The sequence below is a fragment of the Neomonachus schauinslandi genome, chromosome 2, assembly GCF_002201575.2.
Source record: "Neomonachus schauinslandi chromosome 2, ASM220157v2, whole genome shotgun sequence".
NCBI lineage: Eukaryota > Metazoa > Chordata > Mammalia > Carnivora > Phocidae > Neomonachus > Neomonachus schauinslandi.
The window spans coordinates 163,572,766-163,586,318 of record NC_058404.1 but is presented as its reverse complement, the minus strand read 5'-3'; the positions used below and the strand labels follow the sequence as shown (position 1 = coordinate 163,586,318).

Sequence of the window (13,553 nt, the reverse complement as noted above, 5' to 3'; positions counted from 1 at the left end):
GAGGTGGTCTTGTTACCACTGAGCAGTTAGCAAAGTCCTGACTCTGTACTGGACCTCCTCTGACACCAACCCATAAGGAGAGGAAAGAACATCTGATTACTGTCTTCTCTGACACCTTCCTGGAGAAAATATTGGGGCGCCTTGTTAAACCTCACAAGAATAGAAGTCCAGACACCCCACCAGCCCTTGCTGATGTGGGTGAGAGTAAGGCTACAGTTTTTCTGTGGTGTTTGGCTGGAGTAGAAGAGTTATCATCTGAAAGTTCTCTTTCCTAGTTCTTTGGCTAGAGAGAGCAGGCTTTTTTTCCTCTGTCACACCTGATGGCTTTTCCAGGTTGCCAATTTCTTCAGCTCCAATTTGGGATATATGTAGCAAGAAGAAAACCCTAGCAACTCATTACCGTGTCATCCCTTAGGTCTCAAGGTCCCTAGGCAGTCTTCCTTTTTCCTCTCCACATAGAGTTTTCTTATGTCTGTTTTATATATCATGCCCAGGGTTTTAAATTATACTTTATACTCATGCCCAGGGAGAAATAGGGAAAAACACATCTCTCCCATTTTCCCAGTGGCAGTCTGAAATTCACATTTTTAAAAAATTTCGGGAGACCATCATTTCCCTGGTATTACTATTATCAGTTCAAAAAATGGTCAGAAGTTTTTCCAGAAGAAAAGATGCTTTTCACAAAGCCTATTTTCAAGATGAGGTTTGGGTAAGACATTCAGAGCATTATAGATATATTCCTGTATGTGTAAGGTTATCATGTAGAAAGGAAACACTCTTAGCCTCATTGGTATAAGTGCCTAATTTCACCATGGGCTTTACATCAGTCACCATAAGAAGGAAGCCTAGGACTCTTCGGTCATCCCCCATCTAATAGATTGTCATTCACAGTGTCTTAGTGCATCTCTTAATCTGACCTCATTGCTATCTTTCCTCAACTCCCCAGACTCTTCCAGAATACTCTTTGAAGCTTATGATCCTGTGAACTGTACTGTTCTTGCTCCTATCAGAAACCTGTGTTCTACCAAAACAAAACCCTGGCTGAAAGACTACCAACTATGGGAAAAGCTAGGACTGAAGATGGCCTTTTTGGAGTTGGTACTAGAAGGAGGAGGTCCAGGCCACACCCTCAGGTAGTGGCTAGATGAATTAGAGAGCCTTGGTTATCCAGTAAGCCTCCAGGAAATCACTGGAAACAAGTTGGGTAGAGACTGATTTGGCGAGGGAGACAAGGCTGGGCGTAGAGAATGGAGTTGAGAAAATATATTTACAGTCACCTATAGAAAGGGGAATATGGATTATGTAAGAGTTAAAAAAAAAAAATCTTCTGTGAAGATCATGGAATTTGCAATTCAGTGTACTCAGGCCCTGTGGACATCTTCAGTTTTCTGCCAGAGGAGACTGTAACAGTTGTTGGGGACCAGGACATGATTGATTCAAGAGCCATTATTCTGTCTTGGCTCTACTGTAGAGTCCCTTATGGAGTTTTCTTAAAGTCAGCTATATTCAGGTGGAATTTTAAACACACAGTTTTAATTTCAGCAAAAATTCACATTCATGGGGCGCCTGGGTGGCACAGTCAGTTGGGCAACCAACTCTTGGTTTCAGCTCAGGTTGTGATCTCAGAGTCTTGAGATCCAGCGTCCCACCAGGCTCTGTGCTTTGGAGTTTCTCTCTTCTTCTCCCTCCGCCCCTCCCCACTGTGCGTGCGCTCTCGCTCTCTCAAATACATAAATAAAAAATCTTTAAACACACACACGTTCATGTAACCACCAATATAGTGAAATTATAGAACATTTCCATCATCCCCAAAAGTTTCCCTGTATTTCTTCCCAGTCAATTCTTCAAACCTCAAGCAAATACCTGATCTGCTTTGTTACCATAAATTAGATTTGCCCTTTCTTTTCTTTTTTTTTTTTTAAGATTTTATTTATTTATTTGACATAGACACAGTGAGAGAGGGAACACAAGCAGGGGGAGTGGGAGCGAGAGAAGCGAAGCAGGCTTCCCACCGAGCAGTGAGCCCGACGTGGGGCTCCATCCCAGGATCATGACCTGAGCTGAAGGCAGACGCTTAACAACTGAGCCACACAGGCACCCATAGATTTGCCTTTTCTGGAACTTAGTATAAATGGAGTCCTTCAATATGTGCTGTTTTGTGTCTGGCACTTAATTCACTCAGCATAATATTTAGAGTCATCCTTACTGTATCTGCAGTTTACTCCTTTTTATTGCTGAGTAGTATTTTATTGTATGAATACACCACATTTGGTTTACTCATTCACCTGCTGATGAAAGTTTGAACTGTGATCAGTTGACTAGAGTGTTCTATAAATGTCAAGCCAATTTGATTGATGGTAGTGTTTGTCTTCTATGTCGTTTCTGATTTTCTACCTATTTTATCAGTTACTGAGACTGGAATAGTGTTGAAAGACATAATTGTAGACTTTTCCCCCCCAGCTTTCAGTTATGTCAGTTTGTTTCATGTGTTTTGTACATCTGTTTTTGGATATACACAGTTGGAATTCTTAATTCTTTTCTGAATCAACCCCTTTAACATTGAACTCTATCTCTCATGGTCATCTTTTTTTCTGATGTTATTACAGACATTCCAGCTTTTTCATGATCAGTTTTGTGTATTGTATCTTTTTCTGTGCTTTTACTTTTAATCTATGTTTTATGTCTCAAATGTGTTTATTTTGATTTAAATTCAATTCATTAACATATAGTGTATTATCAATTTCAAGGTAGAGTTCAGTGATTCATCAGTCTTATACCCAGTGCTCATTACATCACGTGCCCTCCTTAATATCTATCACCCAGTTATCCCATCCCCCCACCTACCTCTCCTCCAGCAACCTTCAGATTGTTTCCTATAGTTAAGATTCTCTTATGGTTTTTTTTCCCCTCTCTGGTTTCATCTTGTTTCATTTCTTCCTCCCTTCCCCTATGATACTGTGTTTTGTTTCTTAAACTCCACATACCCGTGAGATCATGTGATAATTGTCTTTCTCTGATTGACTTATTCGCTTAGCATAATACCCTCTAGTTCCATCCATGTCCAGCTCTGTAAAAAAAAAGTTGATGGTATTTGGATAGGGATTGCATTGAATGTATAGATTGCTCTAGGTAGCATAGACATTTTAACAATATTTGTTCTTCCAATCCGTGAGCATGGAACGTTTTTCCATTTCTTTGTGTGTCCCTCAATTTCTTTTATGAGTGTTTTATAGCTTTCTGAGTACAGATCCTTTGCCTCTTTGGTTAAGTTTATTCCTAGGTATCTTATTATGGTTTTGGGTGCAATTGTAAATGGGATCGACTCCTTAATTTCTCTGTCTTCTGTCTCATTGTTAGTGTATAAATGCAACTAATATCTGTGCATTGATTTTATATCCTGCCACTTTGCTGAATTGCTGTATGAGTTCTAGCAATTTTGGGGTGGAGTTTTGGGTTTCCCACATAGAGTTTCATGTTGTCTGCAAAGAGTGCTGATTCAGATGTCTTTTATTTCTTTTTGTTGTCTGATTGCTGTGGCTAGGACTTCTAGTATTATGTTGAATGGCAGTGGTGATAGTGGACATCCCTGCTATGTTCCTGAATTAGGGGAAAAGCTCTCAGTTTTTCCCCATTGAGAATGATAGTCACTGTGGGCTTTTTATATATGGCTTTTCTGATGCTGAGGTATGTTCTCTCTATCCCTACACTGTGAAGAGTTTTAATCAAGAAAGGATGCTGTGCTTTGTCAAATATGTTTTCTGCATCTATTGAGAGGATCATATAGTTCTTGCCCTTTATTTTTTTTATCTTTTTTTTTTAAAGATTTATTTGAGACAGAGCAAGAGAGCAAGCACAAGCAGGGGAAGGGCAGAGGGAGAGGGAGAAGCAAACTCCCTGCTGAGCAGGGAGCCTGACTTGGGGGTCAGTCCCAGAATCCCAGGATCATGATCTGAGCTGAAAGCAGATGCTTAACCAACTGAGCGACCCAGGTGCCCTGCCCTTTCTTTTATTAATGTAGTGTATCACATTGATTTGCAGCCCAGGAATAAATCCCACTTGGTTGTGATGAATAATCTTTTTAATGTACTGTTGGATCCTATTGGCTAGTTTGGTTTTTTTTAAGATTTTATTTATTTACCTGAGAGAGTGCGTGTGTGTGCGTGTGGGGGGAAGGGCAGACTCCCCACTGAGCAGGGAGCCCATCGTGGGACTCAGTCCCAGGACCCTCAGATCATGACCTGAGCTGAAGGCAGCCTCTTAACCAGCTGAGCCACCCAGGCATCCCCCTATTGGCTAGTATCTTGGTGAGAATTTTTGCATCCATGTTCATCAGGGATATTGGTCTGTAATTCTCCTTTTTGGTGGGGTCTTTGTCTGGTTTTGGGACCAAGGTAATGCTGGCCTTATGGAAAGAGTTTGGAAAATTTCCTTCCATTTCTGTTTTTTGAAGTAGCTTCAGAAAAATAGGGTATTAATTCTTCTTTAAATGTTTGGTAGAATTCCCCTGGGAAGCCATCTGTCCCTGGACTCTTGTTTGTTGGGAGATTTTTGATTACTGCTTCAATCTCCTTGTTGGTTATGGGTCTGTTCACGTTTTCTGTTTCTTCCTGTTTCAGTTTTGGTAGTTTATACATCTCTAGGGATGCATCCACTTCTTACAGATTGCCTAATTTGTTGGTGTATAGTTGCTCATAAAATGTTCTTATATTTCTTCGGTGTTGGTTGTGATCTCTCCTCTTTCATTCATGATTTTATTTGTCCTTTCTCTTTTCTTTTTGATAAGTCTGGCCAGAGGTTTATCCACCTTATTAATTCTTTCAAAGAACCAGCTCCTAGTTTCATTCCTCTGTTTACTGTTCTTTTGCTTTCTGTTTCATTGATTTCTGCTCTAATCTTTATTCTCTTCTCCTGATGGGTTTAGGCTTTATTTGATGTTCTTTCTCAGCTCCTTTAGGTGTAAGGTTAGGCTGTGTATTTGAGACCTTTCTTGTTTCTTGAGAAAGGCTTTTATTGCTATATACTTCCCTCTTAGTACCGCCTTTGCTGCATCCCAAAAGTTTTGAACAGTTGTATTTTCCTTTGTTTCCATGAATTTTTTAATTCTTCTTTAATTTCCTGGTTGGCCCATTCATTCTTTAGCCTCCATGTATTTGAGTTCTTTCCAAATTTCCTCTTGTGATTGAGTTTCACTTTTTTTTTTTTTTTTAAAGATTTTATTATTTGAGACAGAGAGAATGAGATACAGAGAGCATGAGAGGGAGGAGGGTCAGAGGGAGAAGCAGACTCCCTGCCGAGCAGGGAGCCCGATGCGGGACTCGATCCCGGCACTCCAGGATCATGACCTGAGCCGAAGGCAGTTGCTTAACCAACTGAGCCACCCAGGTGCCCTGTGATTGAGTTTCACTTTGAAAGCATTGTTGTCTGAAAATACGCAGGGAATGATCCCAGTCTTTTGGTACCAGTTGAGACCTGATTTGTGACTGAGTATGTGATCAATTCTGGAGAATGTTCCATGTGCGCTCAAGAAGAATGTGTATTCTATTGTTTTAGGATGGAATGCTCTGAATATATTTGTGAAGTCCATCTGGTCAATGTGTCATTCAAAGCCCTGTTTCCTTGTTGATCTGCTTAGATGATCTATCCATGCAGTGAGTGGGGTGTTAAAGTCCCCTACTATTATATTATTATTGATGTGTTTCTTAAATTTTGTTATTAATTGGTTTATATAATTGGCTGCTCCCATGTTAGGGGCATAAATATTTACAATTGTTAGATCTTGTTGGATAGACCCTTTAAGTATGATATAGTGTCCTTCCTCATCTCTTATTACAGTCTTTGGTTTAAAACCTAATTTGTCTGATATAAGGATTGCTACCCCAGCTTTCTTTTGATGTCTATTAGCATGATAAATGGTTTTCCACCACCTTACTTTCAGTCTGGAGGTGTCTTTGGATCTGAAATGAGTCTCTTGCAGACAGCAAGCATATCGATGAGTCTTTTTTATCCAATCTGATACCCTGTGTCTTTTGATTGGGTCATTTAGCCCATTTACATTCAGAGTTAACTATTGAAAGATCTGAATTTAGTGCATTATATTACCTGTAAGGGCTCTCTCTTTGCTTAAAGGATCCCTTTTAATATTTCTTGTATGGTTGGTTTGGTGATCACAAATTCTTTTAGTTTCTGTTTGTCCTGGAAGGTTTTTATCACTCCTATTTTGAATGACATCCTAGCTGGATGAAGTGTTCTTGGCTGCATATTTTTCTCTTTTAGCACCCTGAATATATCATGCCAGTCCTTTCTGGCCCTCCAGGTCTCTGTGGAAAGGTCTGCTGCCAATCTCATGTTTCTCCCCTTGTAGGTTACAGACCTCTTGTCCCAGGCTGCTTTCAGGATTTTCTCTTTGTCTCTGAGATTTGCAAGTTTCACTATTATATGTTGGGCTGTTGCCCTATTTTTATTGATTTTGAAGGGTTCTCTGTGCCTCCTTGACTTGGAAGCCTATTTCCTTCCCCACATTAGGAAAGTTCTGTGCTATAATTTGCTCCAGTATACCTTCTGCCCCTCTCTTTCCTCTTTTTCTGGGATCCCAATTATTCTAATAATGTTTTGCTTTATGATCTCACTTATCTCTTGAATTCTTCCCTCATGATCCAGTAGTTGTTTATCTCTCTTTTTCTCGACTTCTTTATTTACATCATTTTGTCTTCTCTATCACTAGTTCTCTCTTCTGCCTCATTGAGCCTAGCAGTTAGGGCCTCCATTTTTAATTGTATCCCATTAATAGCCTTTTTTATTTAGACTTGATTAGATTTTAGTTCTTTTATTTCTCCAGAAAGGATTCTCTAGTGTCTTCTGTGCTTTTTTCAAGCCCAGCTGGTATCTTTATAATCATTATTCTGAACTCTGTTTCTGGCATCTTACTTATATCCATACTGTGATTAGGTCCCTGGTAGTTAGTACTGCCTCTTGTTCTCATTTTTGAGGTGAGTTTTTCTGTCTTGTCATTTTTGCAGAAAGTGGTCGCTTTTCTATTTGTAGAATTGCAGCAATTCTTTTCTTACATCTCCAGGTGAGTTCACAGGTGTTCAGAATGATTTGGTAGCTCTCTAGCTGAATTACTGGGACCAGACAAAACTAAGGTCTCCTACTCCTCCACTGTCTTGGAAAGTCCTCTCTAAAATGTTTGTTTTAGATAGCATGTAGCTCTTTCTCTCTTGTGGGTACCAACAATCATTACCTTTTCATTGGCGCGATTACTATTCATAGTTAATGCAGTTATCAGTATAGTTGGTTTAAAATCTACCATCTCTCAGTTTGTTTTCTCTCTGTCCATTCAGATCCTTGTCCCCCCCCCTTTTATTGTTCTAGAATAGCTGAGTGCCTTTTAATATTACATTTTATTTTTATTGTTGGCTTATTTTTCATATATCACTTTTTTTTTTGCAAATTTAACTTATTATAATTTATTTTCAAGTAATAGGCTTCATTTAGTTTACAGCATTTCAGTCTTCCTTTGCTCAGTCTCATGGAACTTCACTTGGTATATCCGTAGCACAGTATTTAGCCAAGGATTCAAGTAGACTCCTCAGCTGAGTTATGGAGGTCTTCTGGAGCAGCTCCCTCTTCTAAGGTACTCTTCTCCTCAAATTCCAGCTTTTGTCTTCTCAGCTCAGCAAGATAACTTTGATCTGCTCAGGATCCTCCTTGCTCTACATTCCAAAAAGCATCTCCTTCCCCCCCAAAAAGCCAGTGTGCTCACAGGGCTCACTACATTTATTTTCCTTTTCTCCAGAATTATAGTTTTATACTGCCTGTTGTCCAATATTTGAAAACTGTTTCGTATATTTTGTCCAGTTGTACAGGTGTTTACAGGTAGGAAGGTAACCCCCTTCCCAGTTTTGCCATCATGGCTTGAAGCTCCTGTGGTGGTTTTAATATAAATATCTGAGTTTCATTCTGGACTAGATTTTCTGGAGGTGGTGCCTGGGTTTCTGTATTCTTTTTTAAAAAGCTCCTTGGGATTCTGATGCACAGTCAAGTTTGAGAATCATGGCTCTAATGTTTTTGAAGCCAAGCAGAGATCATTTGAGCCTATCAAGTACTGGGGCCTAACATATCTTAAGTACAGAGATGCTGACATTTGGGACTTCAATTAAACAGAAGGCAAGAAAGATCAGTTGGGAAGGAAGGAGGCTATGTATAAAAAACATTATTGAAAGGATGATAAGAGGAATTTCCCGTTTGGGAGTTTTGAAGCTAAAGTGTATCCTCTCTTCTTTCTCTCAGATAGCAGAAGAAAATAGTGGCCATCCATTTTTTCCTTTCCTACCCGCTACTGTGGCAGACCTTACTGTTACCTATTACCATGTAGACAGATTAGTAGAAGTGAAGAAGATGGAGTTGTGTGGAATAATCCATTTCTGGAGTCTTAAGACCAAGGTTTTCCCTTCAGTCATATCCTCCCCAACCTAATAGAGGTTGAGAGAGAATAGGGTGACCTGGTTCTGTCTCTGATCCAGCTCTCCCTCTTTCCTTCCACATCCCATTCTCTTCACCTCCCAAATTCTTTGTTAGATAAGCAGGTCAAGGTAATATTTTTTTATTTACATTTGGTGTATCCATTCATGGACATTTGAAGAAACTAAAATTGATGCCCTTTTAGAGGTGACTTAGCTAAACCAAACAAACAGGGAACAATGAATGTGTCCCCTAGGAGAGCAGAACTTATAATGTTAAGGAATAACCACAATAATATTTATTTGTAGTCCTATTTTGGCTTAAAACAATGCAAATTTTACATTTTATTCTTTCATGTATCAGTATTTATTTTAACTTAAAAGTGTTTTAACTTATAGAATTGACATTCCAGAAGAATGTACCATCTTTATCCTGTGCCTTCATACACATCTTGATATGCCCTTAGATTTATAACTTCTCTACTTGGTGAAGCACAACAGTAGAAGCTGTTTTGTTTTGTTTTTAATGTTTTATTTCCAAGTCTTAAGTTACACTGTAGGTGATATAGGACTTTGAAGTACAGCCACCAGATACTTGATACATGTTTATGTGAACAGTTTTTTGAAGGGAGAGTATGTTTCAAATTCTAGTCAACCATGTGGTAGTCAACCGTTATTCCATTTCTAGAATGTGGCCCAGGTTAGTTGCTACAGTGAAATAGATTCCTGAATGCCTTTTCTCTTCTGGTATTGTGGATTCCTAGCTGGCATAGTTAAAACATTGTAATGAAGGATAGTTGCAGTCCTCTGAATAAGGACTTGGTTATTTAGGACTTACAGTTATCTTGTTTTGTTTTGTTAGCCAGAAATATTCTTTATTCCTTGCATTTCTGTAAAGCAAGTTTTCGTGAATACAGATGTACTGGTGGCCTAGTCATCAAGTGTAATATAAAGCACTGGTTTCACTTACACTTAGTTTCTACTAAAAACATTGATTTTTCTTTGCCATTCTGCAGTACCTTCTCCAGGCAAATTCCGCTCCCCTGCAGCACCATCTCCTTTGGCTCTCCGGCAACCAGTAAAAGCATTTAGTAACCATGGCTCTGGTTCTCCTGGTAGCCAAGAAACAACACAGCTCACACAGACCACCTCCTCACCTGGGCCTCCCATGGTTCAGAACACAGTCCCAGCAAATCCTCCCAACAATATCAACAGCACTACTCTAACCAGACCTGCAGGGACAACCGCGATGAGAAGTGGCTTGCCCAGACCCAGTGCCCCTTCTGCTGGGGGTATACCAGTGCCTCGCAGCAAACTTGCACAGCCCGTTCGCAGGTAAGTGACAGATGTTCTGTTGAAACAATCTTGAGCATAGGAAAGTGGGTAGTTTAGAATTATGCTTATCACAGCACGTGGTAGCAAACCTAGAGAGTCCTAATGGGTTCCCATTAGAGTCTTAGTAGAATTGGAATAAAACGTGACTTTATTGTTTTAAAGAAATCGTCATTTAAGATACAAGGGTGTCATTCCACTTTGGTCAGCTAAAATTCACACAGATGCCTAACATGATTAGGCACCAGCGAGAACTCCTAGAAAAAATTGTTAGAATCACTCAATTTGGTTGTGATATTTGTTCATTTTAAATATGTTATTCAGTAAAGATAAGCTTATTAGAACCTAGAGTAAGATTTAAGATAAAACTTCTAGCTACCAAATCTGAGTATAATCTAGGAGGGTGGTTTTCAAACTTTGATATAGTTCAGAATCTTCTGTAGAATTTATATAAATGTAGAGGCCTAAGTTTTACCCCTAGAGAGTAGATCTAGTATGAAGGCCAAAATCTGTGGGTAATTTTTTTGTTTGTCTGTTGAATCTTCAGGTGATTCTGAGGCCAGCCAGGCTGGGAACCATGCATCTGTGTAATCGTAGTATCTGCCTTTCAGGAATGTGATTACCACCATCAATAAACTTAGGAGTCCAAGCATAATTAAACTTTAAATATTTATTTGCATGGGGAAAAAAATGGCTTTCATCTTGTAAGCATTTAAACTGAATTACCCATATCTCTTTCATTCTTAGATAAATGTATTACATTTCTGAATTCAGTAGTAGAGTACAACAGCTTTTTGCTATGCACTGTGCTAAATAACTTACAGGTACCTTATTGAATTTTTACAGTAACATTAAACATTACAATAACATAAATATTAAACTGTTATTATCCGTGTTTTTCAGAGGAGAATATTGAAATTTAATGAGGTTAAGTAATTTGCCTAAGACTACACAACTAAAGGCTTTCAGTTCTAAGTATGTCTGACTTAAAAGTCCATTTAAACACTATGTCGTTTTGCCTCTCAAAGTGATGGTGACACTAAGTCTCTACTGTCACATTCATCACTCTGCCCCCCTCAAATTTTTTAATTAATTAATTAAAATGTTGGTGATCCATGCCATTGGAAGAGATGAAACAGTCTTTTCCTTTCTTTTACTATAGTAGCTGTGTTAACAAGAAGATGTTAGTGAAGTCACCTGGAAAGTTAGAAATGCCAGGTGTGGGACAATTGTGCTAATAGGCTGTTTAGAGCTTTGATCTCAGTAGTCCCCTGGAACAGCTTTCATTGGATCGGGATGCCACCTGCAAAGTAATTAATATATGTGGGAGATAGTATGGTAATGTTTCATAAAGCCTAACAAATCACTTAACAAAATTGCTTTATTTCAGATCCTTGCCAGCTCCTAAAACCTATGGTAGCATGAAAGATGACAGTTGGAAAGATGGCTGCTATTGACCAGCAAAGATGGGAATGCAGAGGCCCACAGCTTCATGGATACCCCTTCACCAGGCTAAAAGACAACTTTTACATGCAGACTGTTCAGATAAGACTCTTGGGGTTTATAAATCCCAGCCCTCTCTGTCTTAATTAGCACAAACTGACAGAGATGATCAAGCAGCACTTTAATGACATTTAACATCAGATGTGTTTGGTAATCATACAATCACTCTCCATGGAATCACATTTAGTTTTGTTTAGTAGAAACTAAGTTGATTTTTTAATATTTGACAGAGGCCAATATCTGGGCAAAAAACTAATGGATGCCAAAGAGAAATGCCCATTTGTAAATGAGAGAATACCTTTGTGCACAAGAAAATGGTGAATTCAAGCTATCCAAAACTTCACATTCGAACTAATTTACTGTATAAATAGCATCAATAAATATTTGTGTTAATGAGAACTAATATTCTGACTAATTATCTAAAATGTTTCACTAGTGTTTCACTAGTACTCCAAGAAACGAAATTGAGGTGGAAGGGAGGATGGGGGTGGGAAGAAATCTAGGCTAGAGATTTCAAACATGATACCTGATGCATCAGAAAAACTGTCATTTTGTTTAATCTTAAGTTTTGGATGTAGCTCACATATCACCACCACCAGATAACGTTACACCGTGCATCCACTGTATTGCATTGACATATCGGACTTCTGCGTGTTTGTTTTGATTGCCAAAAGGGCTTAATATCAGTTGTACAATCTTTCTAAACTTTATAGCTCCTGGCTCAGGAAAGATAGCCTTTGCTATTGAAGCCGACTTCTTCACATGCTATTACATCTGTTACAGAACTAAGAGATTGTCTTTTTATTAGCAGGTTTCCATGATAGGAAAGAGCAAGTAGTATGTGTCTTTATTCTTGATATAACTAACACCGCCTCAGTGCTTACAACCTGGAACGATACCATACCATGAGAGAGAGGGGGAAAAAATCTATGCACTTAACTTATAAAATCTCTGGTAATGACAGTTGTATTGTTACTATTAATTGACACAATGGTCTATTATGTGGTAGGAAGATAGAGCCTGCTGAATCCTACTTAAGTTGATCCACTTTAAACTAGGTAACTGTGTAAAACCTCGTTTGAAAATACTGTCCCTTTTGACTTGGATTCTGCCTTACGTTAATTTTTACATTTTTGGTAACAAATGAAACCCACTACATATGACTCTAATCTGTTAAATACTTGCTCTCTAGTGGCCCTTATGTATATCCTGGAAATCACTTATTTCGGTTTTATTAGACAATTACCAGACTAAAACTTCCTTCAGCGGGCTTCTCATTTTTCATGGTGAGGTCTGTTTTAAAATACTTAATTTGAATGGCTCTGAAATATTGGCAGTCAGGTTACCTAAAGGATTTTAGAGACTTGAACATAAATTCATTTCCTGTTAGTCAAAGACATTCTGTAAGTTGGCAAAAGAAATTGAGAGACAAGTGAGAGACTTGATATTCAGGATAGCATTGAGGTTGATAGGTTGAGAGAATGATAAAATGTTTAAAACCAAGGCCCCAATTCTGCCGTGACACCATGGTATTTTTTATTAGCTTGACCAATAGGGAGTCATTCAGTTAGCACGTGCAGCTGGAGATTTAAACTGCCAGTGCTAATGTATTTTGGTGTATAATGCAAGGGAGAAATTGTATCCTTGAATTTGAGGGTGATGGGTGTGGGTCAGGGAAGGGCGGCGCCAGAATTCCACATGATGATGAACTAAAAAATGTTGCTGTTCAGAGGAAGATAAAGCATCTGCTTTGGGTGGGGGGTAACTCATGTAAAAATCTAAGGAAAAGAAAGAACTAGCCACTGTCTCTTTTTAAAACCATGTACACAAAACAAAATAGGTCTCAGTTTCAGTGCAACATTGCAAAAGAAAAATATGCTGCAATCTAATAATTACAAGGAATTTTAACTCTATTTGAAACACCCATTACATTAAGTTAGATTATCTGTTTCAAAAGGAGTATTCAGGTTATTTAACTTTGTTTTTAAATGGCTGCATCAGAAAAAAAATGTCTATTTTTTTTTTTATTAAAATGCTTCATCACTTGTTAGAAATGTATTTGGGTCTGAGTTGGGTAAAGCATTATTTTACCTGCGGTTGTACAACCACAGACTATTGGCTTTTAGGTTCCTAAAGAGAAAAATTGCCTTTTCACTAGAAGGCCTTTGTGTATTGCCAATTTTTCTGTTTGGGAATATCTAAGGATTCACTGTGGTTAGTCTTACAGAAGAAATGTGGATTTGATAAACTAGTGCCTAT

At 38.5% G+C, this 13,553-nt stretch overlaps 1 protein-coding gene across 4 annotated transcripts in view; it reads left to right on the top strand.

Annotated features, from left to right (window-relative positions):
- SLAIN2 (SLAIN motif family member 2) overlaps positions 1–11,697 on the top strand; it is an 80,924-nt gene extending 69,227 nt beyond the window's left edge. For all 4 annotated transcript variants that reach the window (XM_021701575.2, XM_021701574.2, XM_021701573.2 and 1 more), the window contains 2 exons: positions 9,476–9,794; positions 11,182–11,697. In XM_021701575.2, coding sequence (XP_021557250.1) covers positions 9,476–9,794; positions 11,182–11,248 — 386 coding nt within the window. In that variant the 3' untranslated portion in view covers positions 11,249–11,697. The remainder of the gene's footprint in view (positions 1–9,475; positions 9,795–11,181) is intronic.
- The last annotated feature ends 1,856 nt before the right edge of the window (positions 11,698–13,553 follow it).